Genomic DNA, 12817 nt, shown 5'->3' with positions numbered 1-12817 from the left:
TTCACTTCAGACATCGCAAGAGACAGAGACTGAGATATCGTGGTCGTAGGTCGGGGTGCCTCGTAAGGATCCGATGGCGAATGGGTAATCTGCCTCTACCATCAGTCCTATTAGCTGACGTACAAATGGATAACAAAATAGACAAGCTACGATCATGAATATCCTACAAATGGGACATTAAAAACGGTAATATCGTATGTTCCACTGAGTCGTGGCTGAACAACGACATGGATAAAATACAGCTAGCTGGGTTTACGCTGCCTCCGGAAAGACAAGGGGTGGAGGTCTGTCTTTTTGTCAATGACAGCTGGTGCACGAAATCTAATATTAACTCTCAAGGTCGCCTGAGGTAGAGTATTTCATGATAAGCTGTAGACCACACTATTTTAGACTTTTCATCTATATTTTTCGTAACTGTCTATCTACCACCACAAACCAATGCTGGAACTAAGACCGCACTCAACGAGCTGTAATAGGGCATAATCAAACAGGAAAACACTCATCCAGAGGTGGCGCTCCTAGTGGCCGGGGTCTTTAATGCAAGGAAACTTAAATCCGTTTTACCTAATTTCTACCAGCATGTCACATGTGCAATCAGAGGGGAAAAAACTCTGGACCACCTTTACTCCACACACAGAGATGCATACAAAGCTCTCCCTCGCCCTCCATTTGGCAAATCTGACCATAATTCTATCCTCCTGATTCCTGCTTACAAGCAAAAACTAAAGCAGGAATCACCAGTGACTCGCTCAATACAGAAGTGGTCAGATGACATAGATGCTAAGCAACAGGACTGTTTTGCACAGATTGGAATATGTTCTGGGATTCTTCCGGTGGCACTGAGGGGTACACCACTGGCTTCATCAATAAGTGCATTGATGACGTCGTCCACCCAGTGACCGTACGTACATACCCCAACCAGAAGCCATGGATTACAGGCAACATCCGCACTGAGCTAATGGGTAGAGCTGCCGCTTTCAAGGAGTGGTACTCTAACCCAGACACTTAGAAGAAATCCCGCTGTGCCCTCAGACGAACCATCAAAGGCATCAATACAGGACTAAGATTGAATCGTACTACACTGGCTCCTCGGATGTGGCAGGGCTTGCAAACTATTAGACTACAAAGGGAAGTACAGCCGCGAGCTGCCCAGTGACAAGAGCCTACTAGAAGAGATAAATTACTTCTATGCTCGCTTCAAGGCAAGCAACACTGAAGCATGCATGAGAGCATCAGCTGTTCCGGATGACTGTGTGATCACGCACTCCGTAGCCGACGTGAGTAAGACCTTGAAACAGGTCAACATACACAAGGCTGCGGGGCCAGACAGATTACCAGGACGTGTGCTACGGGCATGTGCTGACCAACTGGCAAGCATCTTCACTGACATTTCCAACATGTCCCTGACTGAGTCTGTAATACCAACATGTTTCAAGCAGACCACCATAGTCTCTGTGCCCAAGAACACTAAGGTAACCTGCCTAAGTGACTACTGAACCATAATACTCAGTCTGTAGCCATGAAGTGCTTTGAAAGGCTGGTCAGGGCTCACATCAACCCCATTATCCCAGAAACCCTAGACCCACTCCAATTTGCCTACCGCCCCAACAGATCCACAGATGATGCGATCTCTATTGCACTCCACACTGCCCTTTCCCACCTGGACAAAAGGAACACCTATGTGAGAATGCTGTTCATTGACTACAGCTCAGCGTTCAACACCATAGTGTCCTCAAAGCTCATCACTAAGCTAAGGACCCTGGGACTAAACACCTCCCTCTGCAACTGGATCCTGGACTTCCTGACGGGCCGCCCCCAGGTTGTGAGGGGAGGTAACAACACATCCGTCTGCTGATCTTCAACACGGGGGCCCCTCAGGGGTGCGTGCTTAGTCCCCTCCTGTACTCCCTGTTCACTCATAACTGAACTGCCAGGCACGACTCCAACACCATCATTAAGTTTGCTGATGACACAACAGTGGTAGGTAGGCCTGATCACCGACAACGACGAGACAGCCTATAGGGAGGAGGTCAGAGACCTGGCCGTGTGGTGCCAGGACAACAACCTCTCCCTCAACGTAACCAAGACTAAGGAGATTATTGTGGACTACAGGAAAAGGAGGACCGAGCACGTCCCCATTCTCAACGACGGGGCTGTAGTGGAGCGGGTCGAGAGTTTCAAGATCCTTGGTGTCCACATCACCAACAAACTAACATGGTCCAAACACACCAAGACAGTTGTGAAGAGGGCAACAACAAAGCCTATTCCCCCTCAGGAGACTGAAAAGATTTGGCATGGGTCCTCAGATCCTTAAAAAGTTCTACAGCTGCACCATCGAGATCATCCTGACTGGTTACATCATGCAAGGCACTACAGAGGGTACATCACTGGGGCCAACTTCGCTTCACTTTAACTCTACTTACATGTACATATTACCTCAATTACGTCGACTAAATGGTGCCCCCGCACATTGACTCTGTACCGGTGCCCCCTGTATATAGTCTCATTACTAATCTGTACCCCCGCACATCGACTCTGTACCGGTGCCCCCTGTATATAGTCTCATTACTAATCTGTACCCCCGCACATTGACTCTGTACTGGTTCCCCCTGTATATAGTCTCCACATTGACTCTGTACCGGTACCCCCTGTATATAGTCTCCACATTGACTCTGTACCGGTACCCCCTGTATATAGCCTCCACATTGACTCTGTACCGGTACCCCCTGTATATAGCCTCCACATTGACTCTGTACCGTAATACCCTGTATATAGCCTCCACATTGACTCTGTACCGTAACACCCTGTATATAGCCTCCACATTGACTCTGTACCGTAACACCCTGTATATAGCCTCCACATTGACTCTGTACCGTAATACCCTGTATATAGCCTCCACATTGACTCTGTACCGTAACACCCTGTATATAGTCTCCACATTGACTCTGTACCGTAACACCCTGTATATAGTCTCCACATTGACTCTGTACCAGTGCCCCCTGTATATAGCCTCCACATTGACTCTGTACCGTAATACCCTGTATATAGCCTCCACATTGACTCTGTACCGTAATACCCTGTATATAGCCTCCACATTGACTCTGTACCGTAATACCCTGTATATAGCCTCCACATTGACTCTGTACCGTAACACCCTGTATATAGCCTCCACATTGAATCTGTACCGTAATACCCTGTATATAGTCTCCACATTGACTCTGTACCAGTGCCCCCTGTATATAGCCTCCACATTGACTCTGTACCAGTACCCCCTGTATTTAGCCTCACTACTGTTATTGTACTGCTGCTATTTAACTGTTTCTTTTTTACTTAACACTTGTTTTTCTTTAAACTGCTTTGTTGGTTAAGGGCTTGTCAGTCAGCATTTCACTGTGAGGTCTACAGCTGTTGTATTCGGCGCATGTGACAAATAACATTTGATTTGAATGTCATTTTATGCTGTAGCTTTAAGATTTCCCTTCACTGGAACTAAGGGGCCTAGTCTGAACCATGAAAAACAGCCCCAGACCATTATTCCTCTTCCACCAAACTTTACAGTTGCATTCGGGCAGGTCGCGTTCTCCGAGCATCTCCTAAACCCAGATTTGTCCGTCGGACTGCCAGAGGGTGAAGCGTGATTCATCACTCCAGAGATCTCCTGTCAACTGCTCCAGAGTCCACTGGCATCGAGCTTTACACTCGAGCTTTACACTGGCATTGTGCATGGTGATCTTAGGCTTGTGTGCGGCTGCTCGGCCATAGAAACCCCTTTCATGAATCTCCTGACGAACAGTTATTGTGCTGACGTTGGTTCCAGAGGCAGTTTGTAAGCACAGACCATTTTTACGCGCTACGCTCTTCAGGACTTGGCGGTCCCGTTCTGTGAGCTTGTGTGATCTACCACTTTGCGGCTGAGCCGTTGTTGCTCCTAGACGTTTCTACTTCGCAATAACAGCACTTACAGTTGAACGTGGCAGCTCGAGCAGGGCAGAAATTTGATAAACTGACTTGTTGGAAAGGTGGCATCCTATGACAGTGCCAAGTTGAAAGTCACTGTGCTCTTCTGTAAGGCCATTATACCTCCAATGTTTGTCTATGGAGATTGCATGGCGGTGTGGCTGAAGTTGCCAAATCCACTCATTTGAAGGGGTGTCTCGATACTGCTGTATGGATAGAGTAGTAGGTGTGATTTGGAGTCTCCACCCCCAGCTGTTGAAAGGAGTGCTATAACGTGCTATATTAGGCTGCCTTCAGACTACATTTACATTACATTTAAGTCATTTAGCAGACGCTCTTATCCAGAGCGACTTACAAATTACATAATAATTTATTTTCCTCTCCCTTGCAGATCCACCGGGACCAATCGATAACTCCAAGATCGCGATCAACAAGAATGGCCATCTAACACTCAGACAAGGTAACAGCCTGACCCAGTCAACTCTTCTGTCTTCTCCAAATCCTCTACTTATATAATGTCCTATCAGTGTGATGCTGATGGAACTGTTGTGGACACACTTGATCAAGATTGAAATAACGCACACATTTAGTAGCTTTTCTGTCTCATTAAATCTGTGTGCTACTTACTCCCTCAAGGAGCTGACTCGGGACAGATCTCTGAGGAGACGTGGAACTTTCTCCACTCCGTCCACGGAGGAGGTCCACTCGTAACAGTCCGACCCAACGTCTCTCACCCAGAACTAGAGGCCTCCCCGCAGTCTAAGGAGAAGATATAGGTGGAGACGTGCTACGTTTAAATCTACCTACATACCAACTCCTTCACATGAAACAACATACCTACTGTACCAACCCCCTAACAGGAAACTACCTACCAACCCCCTAACAGGAAACCCCAACACCAGCCCCCTAACAGGAAACCCCCAACACCAGCCCCCTAACAGGAAACCCCCAACACCAGCCCCCTGACAGGAAACCCCCAACACCAGCCCCCTGACAGGAAACCCCCAACACCAGCCCCCTGACAGGAAACCCCCAACACCAGCCCCCTGACAGGAAACCCCCAACACCAGCCCCCTGACAGGAAACCCCCAACACCAGCCCCCTAACAGGAAACTACCTACCAACCCCCTAACAGGAAACTACCTACCAACCCCCTAACAGGAAACCCCCAACACCAGCCCCCTAACAGGAAACCCCCAACACCAGCCCCCTAACAGGAAACCCCAACACCAGCCCCCTGACAGGAAACCCCCAACACCAGCCCCCTGACAGGAAACCCCAACACCAGCCCCCTGACAGGAAACCCCCAACACCAGCCCCCTGACAGGAAACCCCAACACCAGCCCCTGACAGGAAACCCCAACACCAGCCCTAACAGGAAACTACCTACCAACCCCTAACAGGAAACTACCTACCAACCCCCTAACAGGAAACCCCCAACACCAGCCCCTAACAGGAAACCCCCAACACCAGCCCCTAACAGGAAACCCCCCAACACCAGCCCCCTGACAGGAAACCCCAACACCAGCCCCTGACAGGAAACCCCAACACCAGCCCCTGACAGGAAACCCCCAACACCAGCCCCCTGACAGGAAACCCCCAACACCAGCCCCCTGACAGGAAACCCCCAACACCAGCCCCCTGACAGGAAACCCCCAACACCAGCCCCCTGACAGGAAACCCCCAACACCAGCCCCCTGACAGGAAACCCCCAACACCAGCCCCCTGACAGGAAACCCCCAACACCAGCCCCCTGACAGGAAACCCCCAACACCAGCCCCCTGACAGGAAACCCCAACACCAGCCCCTGACAGAAACCCCCAACACCAGCCCCTGACAGGAAACCCCAACACCAGCCCCCTGACAGGAAACCCCAACACCAGCCCCTGACAGGAAACCCCAACACCAGCCCCTGACAGGAAACTCCCAACACCAGCCCCCTGACAGGAAACCCCCAACACCAGCCCCCTAACAGGAAACTACCTACCAACACCAGCCCCCTAACAGGAAACTACCTACCAACACCAGCCCCCTAACAGGAAACCCCCAACACCAGCCCCCTGACAGGAAACCTCCAACACCAGCCCCCTGACAGGAAACCCCCAACACCATGCCCCTGACAGGAAACCCCCAACACCAGCCCCCTGACAGGAAACCCCCAACACCATGCCCCTGACCCCCAACACCAGCCCCTGACAGGAAACCCCCAACACCAGCCCCCTGACAGGAAACCCCCAACACCAGCCCCCTGACAGGAAACCCCCAACACCAGCCCCCTGACAGGAAACTACCTAACAACCAGCCCCCTGACAGGAAACTACCTAACAACCAGCCCCCTAACAGGAAACCCCCAACACCAGCCCCCTGACAGGAAACTACCTAACAACCAGCCCCCTGACAGGAAACTACTTAACAACCAGCCCCCTGACAGGAAACTACCTAACAACCAGCCCCCTGACAGGAAACTACCTAACAACCAGCCCCTGACAGGAAACTACCTAACAACCAGCCCCTGACAGGAAACTACCTAACAACCAGCCCCCTGACAGGAAACTACCTAACAACCAGCCCCTGACAGGAAACTACCTAACAACCAGCCCCCTGACAGGAAACTACCTAACAACCAGCCCCTGACAGGAAACTACCTAACAACCAGCCCCCTGACAGGAAACTACCTAACAACCAGCCCCCTGACAGGAAACTACCTAACAACCAGCCACCTGACAGGAAACTACCTAACAACCAGCCACCTGACAGGAAACTACCTAACAACCAGCCCCCTGACAGGAAACTACCTAACAACCAGCCCCCTGACAGGAAACCACCTAACAACCAGCCCCCTGACAGGAAACCACCTAACAACCAGCCCCTGACAGGAAACCCCCAACACCAGCCCCCTGACAGGAAACCCCCTAACAACCTGCCCCCTGACAGGAAACCACCTAACAACCAGCCCCCTGACAGGAAACCCCCAACACCAGCCCCCTAACAGGAAACCCCCTAACAACCAGCCCCCTGACAGGAAACCCCCAACACCAGCCCCCTAACAGGAAACCCCTAACAACCAGCCCCCTGACAGGAAACTACCTAACAACCAGCCCCCTGACAGGAAACTACCTAACAACCAGCCCCCTAACAGGAAACCCCCAACACCAGCCCCCTGACAGGAAACTACCTAACAACCAGCCCCCTGACAGGAAACTACTTAACAACCAGCCCCCTGACAGGAAACTACCTAACAACCAGCCCCCTGACAGGAAACTACCTAACAACCAGCCCCCTGACAGGAAACTACCTAACAACCAGCCCCCTGACAGGAAACTACCTAACAACCAGCCCCCTGACAGGAAACTACCTAACAACCAGCCCCCTGACAGGAAACTACCTAACAACCAGCCCCCTGACAGGAAACTACCTAACAACCAGCCCCTGACAGGAAACTACCTAACAACCAGCCCCCTGACAGGAAACTACCTAACAACCAGCCACCTGACAGGAAACTACCTAACAACCAGCCACCTGACAGGAAACTACCTAACAACCAGCCCCCTGACAGGAAACTACCTAACAACCAGCCCCCTGACAGGAAACTACCTAACAACCAGCCCCCTGACAGGAAACCACCTAACAACCAGCCCCCTGACAGGAAACCCCTAACAACCAGCCCCCTGACAGGAAACCCCCTAACAACCTGCCCCCTGACAGGAAACCACCTAACAACCAGCCCCTGACAGGAAACCCCAACACCAGCCCCTAACAGGAAACCCCTAACAGCCCCTGACAGGAAACCACCTAACAACCAGCCCCCTGACAGGAAACCCCCAACACCAGCCCCCTAACAGGAAACCCCTAACAACCAGCCCCTGACAGGAAACCCCTAACAACCAGCCCCCTGACAGGAAACCCCCTAACAACCAGCCCCCTGACAGGAAACCCCCTAACAACCAGCCCCCTGACAGGAAACTACCTAACAACCAGCCCCCTGACAGGAAACTACCTAACAACCACTTTGCACTTTACTTTTTTATTTAAAAAGCGTTCGAGCGAAACATTTCCCTTCCTTGAAACGAGCAGCCCTTCTTGACAACTGGGCGGAAGAATAAACTGAAAATAACATGATGAAATGTAGAAATATATAATTATATATAAATATATAATTTCTAATGGCACTGTAGAATAATACATGGGAAACTGTCTGGTAATTTCCAGAACCAAGCATTTATTAATTTTGTTTGCAGGTTAAAAAAAAAGAAGTATTTTCCTGAATGCAGCGTTTAGAAAAACCTTCTCTCTCTTGACCAAAATTGAGACAATGTCACTCTATCAGGGATGGGAAACTGTAACGGGGGCCACAAAGAAATCGGAACTCATTATGAGGGGCCTGCATAACCACACATGCAATCAGAACCAGCCCTCTCCTTTTGGGGGCCCTAAGTGAAATTTTGATGACCCCCCCCCTCTTGCGAGCAAAACATTTTAGCGGTACCCTTCTTGACAGTGGAGAGAGAGAGAGAATGTATGGTTTTAGTTTATTTCCTGTAATTCTATACATTTTGCCGTTTTAAAGCAAGTTTGCTGCAATTCTACACATTTTGCCATGGCGCGGTGAGAACATTTTTCAATTTTATAACAAATTTCATGCAATTCTATTTTTTTTTAAATGCAACGGGGCAGAGAGAACATGTTTCAGTTTTAGAGCTAATTCCCTGCAATTCTACACATTTTGCCATAGGGTGGAGTTAAATGTTTGCAGTTTTTAATATGATATCTGAGTGAGAGTAATTAACAAAATCAACGGAGGCCCCCCTGGTCAGTAATTCGACCATGATTACTACAAATTTAGATAGCTGGCTAGACTAATTTACCAATCGACATTTTTTATTTTTTTTTAGCTGATACGGGCTAATTGAGTGGCTGTCAGTGACTTACATAACTGCTGATGCACAACCAACATTTAGAAATTACACCTTGGTGTATTCTACTATTCTACCTAGCAACAGTAAGTTGAGACCCCGACTGAGTTTTCTGGAGGGGGTTCTATATGATGTCACTCTTATGTCTTGTGTGTCTGCAAAACGACAAAAGAAGAATCACAAATGCATCTAACTGTAGATATCAAAAATGGTTCTCTTTTTAATACATGTTCTAAGAAAATAACATATTGTTGAAGTGAATGGTTGTAAAAAAAAAAAAAAAAGAAGCTCAAGCTCTTACATTTTCCATAAAGTGAAGAAGAGAAATCTCCATCCACACATTTTAAGAGACCCTCCTCTTGTTTGCAGAAAAAAATGTAGCTGTTTGTAAAAGCTCGTTTCCTACAATGCTACAGATTTTGCCATACCGTGTTCTTGTGCTATCTGGGCAAACATAACAAAATCAATGGGGGCCCCCATACCAAGACATCTTGGGAATTTAAAAAATCTTTAAAAAAGTTTTTTTTGGAATGGCGGCAAGCGAATGAAAAAAAGGGAAACACTGCTAATGTGTGTTTACACAGGCAGCCTAAATCTGATCTTTTTTTTTTTTTTTACACATATTGGTCTTTTGACCAATCAGATCAGGTATTTTGCCACTAATTGGTCAAAAGATCAGAATTGGGCTTCCTGTGTAAACTAAGTAGTCTCAGGAAGGATTTGTATGTTGTCTGGTTAAGATACGTGGCACGTTCACACAATGTCTGATGTGTATTTATAATAATAATAATATATGCCATTTAGCAGACGCTTTTATCCAAAGCGACTTACAGTCATGTGTGCATACATTCTACGTATGGGTGGTCCCTGGAATGTACTAGTGAGTCCAGGGGTGTATTCACTAGGCTCTAAAAGGAAGGAAACGTGTAGGGAACCACCTATCTGAATCTGTCCAATATAAACTCTTGTTTCCGTTGTAAAACCTGGCGTGTGTTACCTAATGAATACACCCCTGGTGCACTACGGTCCCAGAACTTCCTTGTTATTTACCCCCCTAAATAAATAGTGCACTGCTTTTGACCAGAGCCCTATTCCCTATATAGTGCACTACTATAGACCAGAGCCCTATTCCCTAAATAGTGCACTGCTTTTGACCAGGGCCCTATTCCCTATATAGTGCACTACTATAGACCAGAGCCCTATTCCCTATATAGTGCACTACTATAAACCAGAGCCCTATTCCCTATATAGTGCACTGCCTTTGACCAGGGCCCCATGGGGCATAGTGTTCCATTTGGGAGGTACCTATATGATGTTAATAGACTTAAAAAAAAAAAATAGAATATGTGGCTGGCATGCTTTAGAGGGGACCCCACTCAGCTGGGGTTTGGGTCAATCCAGGAAGTGGACTGAAATTCCAAATAAAATTTTACTCAAATGTGAGACAAATGTGGAATTGAAATGGGAATTGACCCCTAACCCCTGACGTACGAATGATTTGGTCACATTAAATTACATGTAAGCTGCCCACTCACTCACTGCATTATATGTACACAATGAATCACAAACTTCTGTGGCCATCTTTGTCTTTGAAATGTACAGAAATACATGACAATAATAATAATAATAAGCTTTCAAATCATAACGTTCATCAGTTTTGTCAGTGGAAGAAAGCATTAACTTGTGTATAAGGGCATGGTGTTGCTTTTGGTATGTGGTCACTGAAGACCGAAGAGGCAATGTGAAGAATGCTGTAGGTATATGGAATACTGCATCCTGATTACTCAACTAAACACATCTGTTCTGATTCGGAATGGTTGATATGATTCTGGTTCTATAAAACACATCTGTTATGATTCGGAATGGTTGATATGATTCTGGTTCTATAAAACACATCTGTTCTGATTCGGAATGATTATGATTCTGGTTCTATTAAACACAACTGTTCTGATTCGGAATGATTATGATTCTGGTTCTATAAAACACATCTGTTCTGATTCGGAATGGTTGATATCATTCTGGTTCTATAAAACACATCTGTTCTGATTCGGAATGATTGATATGATTCTGATTCTATAAAACACATCTGTTCTGATTCGGAATGGCTGATATGATTCTGGTTCTATTAAACATCTGTTCTGATTCGGAATGGTTGATATGATTCTGGTTCTATAAAACACATCTGTTCTGATTCGGAATGGCTGATATGATTCTGGTTCTATTAAACATCTGTTCTGATTCGGAATGGTTGATATGATTCTGGTTCTATAAAACACATCTGTTCTGATTCGGAATGATTATGATTCTGGTTCTATTAAACACAACTGTTCTGATTCGGAATGATTATGATTCTGGTTCTATAAAACACATCTGTTCTGATTCGGAATGGTTGATATCATTCTGGTTCTATAAAACACATCTGTTCTGATTCGGAATGATTGATATGATTCTGATTCAGAATGGCTGATATGATTCTGGTTCTATAAAACACATCTGTTCTGATTCGGAATGGTTGATATGATTCTGGTTCTATAAAACACATCTGTTGTGATTCGGAATGGTTGATATGATTCTGGTTCTATAAAACACATCTGTTCTGATTCGGAATGGCTGATATGATTCTGGTTCTATAAAACACATCTGTTCTGATTCGGAATGGTTGATATGATTCTGGTTCTATAAAACACATCTGTTCTGATTCGGAATGGTTGATATGATTCTGGTTCTATTAAACACATCTGTTCTGATTCGGAATGGCTGATATGATTCTGGTTCTAGAAAACACATCTGTTCTGATTCGGAATGGTTGATATGATTCTGGTTCTATAAAACACATCTGTTCTGATTCAGAATGGCTGATATGATTCTGGTTCTATTAAACATCTGTTCTGATTCGGAATGGTTGATATGATTCTGGTTCTAAAAACAACTGTTCTGATTCAGAATTGCTGATATGATTCTGGTTCTATTAAACATCTGTTCTGATTCGGAATGATTGATATGATTCTGGTTCTATTAAACATCTGTTCTGATTCGGAATGGCTGATATGATTCTGGTTCTAAAAAACAACTGTTCTGATTCGGAATGGCTGATATGATTCTGGTTCTAAAAAACAACTGTTCTGATTCGGAATGGCTGATATGATTCTGGTTCTAGAAAACAACTGTTCTGATTCGGAATGGCTGATATGATTCTGGTTCTAGAAAACATCTGTTCTGATTCGGAATGGTTGATATGATTCTGGTTCTAAAAAACAACTGTTCTGATTCGGAATGATTGATATGATTCTGGTTCTATTAAACATCTGTTCTGATTCGGAATGGTTGATATGATTCTGGTTCTAGAAAACACATCTGTTCTGATTCGGAATGGTTGATATGATTCTGGTTCTAGAAAACACATCTGTTCTGATTCGGAATGGTTGATATGATTCTGGTTCTAGAAAACACATCTGTTCTGATTCGGAATGATTGAAATGATTCTGGTTCTAGAAAACACATCTGTTCTGATTCGGAATGGTTGATATGATTCTGGTTCTAAAAAACAACTGTTCTGATTCGGAATGATTGATATGATTCTGGTTCTATTAAACATCTGTTCTGATTCGGAATGGCTGATATGATTCTGGTTCTAAAAAACAACTGTTCTGATTCGGAATGGCTGATATGATTCTGGTTCTATAAAACACATCTGTTCTGATTCGGAATGGCTGATATGATTCTGGTTCTATAAAAAATCTGTTCTGATTCGGAATGGCTGATATGATTCTGGTTCTATTAAACATCTGTTCTGATTCGGAATGGTTGATATGATTCTGGTTCTATTAAACATCTGTTCTGATTCGGAATGGCTGATATGATTCTGGTTCTATTAAACATCTGTTCTGATTTGGAATGGTTGATATGATTCTGGTTCTATTAAACATCTGTTCTGATTCGGAATGGCT

At 45.8% G+C, this 12817-nt stretch overlaps 1 protein-coding gene across 1 annotated transcript in view; it reads left to right on the top strand.

Annotated features, from left to right (window-relative positions):
* The window catches only part of LOC118376918 (ubiquitin carboxyl-terminal hydrolase 33-like), a 59757-nt gene extending 54893 nt beyond the window's left edge, over positions 1-4864 (top strand). Inside the window, 2 exon segments of the mRNA XM_052462857.1 lie at positions 4349-4417; positions 4594-4864. Of these exon segments, the coding sequence (XP_052318817.1) occupies positions 4349-4417; positions 4594-4754 (230 nt within the window). The 3' untranslated portion in view covers positions 4755-4864.
* The last annotated feature ends 7953 nt before the right edge of the window (positions 4865-12817 follow it).

Source organism: Oncorhynchus keta, chromosome 15, assembly GCF_023373465.1.
Source record: "Oncorhynchus keta strain PuntledgeMale-10-30-2019 chromosome 15, Oket_V2, whole genome shotgun sequence".
In the NCBI taxonomy this organism is placed as follows: Eukaryota; Metazoa; Chordata; class Actinopteri; order Salmoniformes; family Salmonidae; genus Oncorhynchus; species Oncorhynchus keta.
This window is presented reverse-complemented; position numbering and strand designations above follow the sequence as displayed.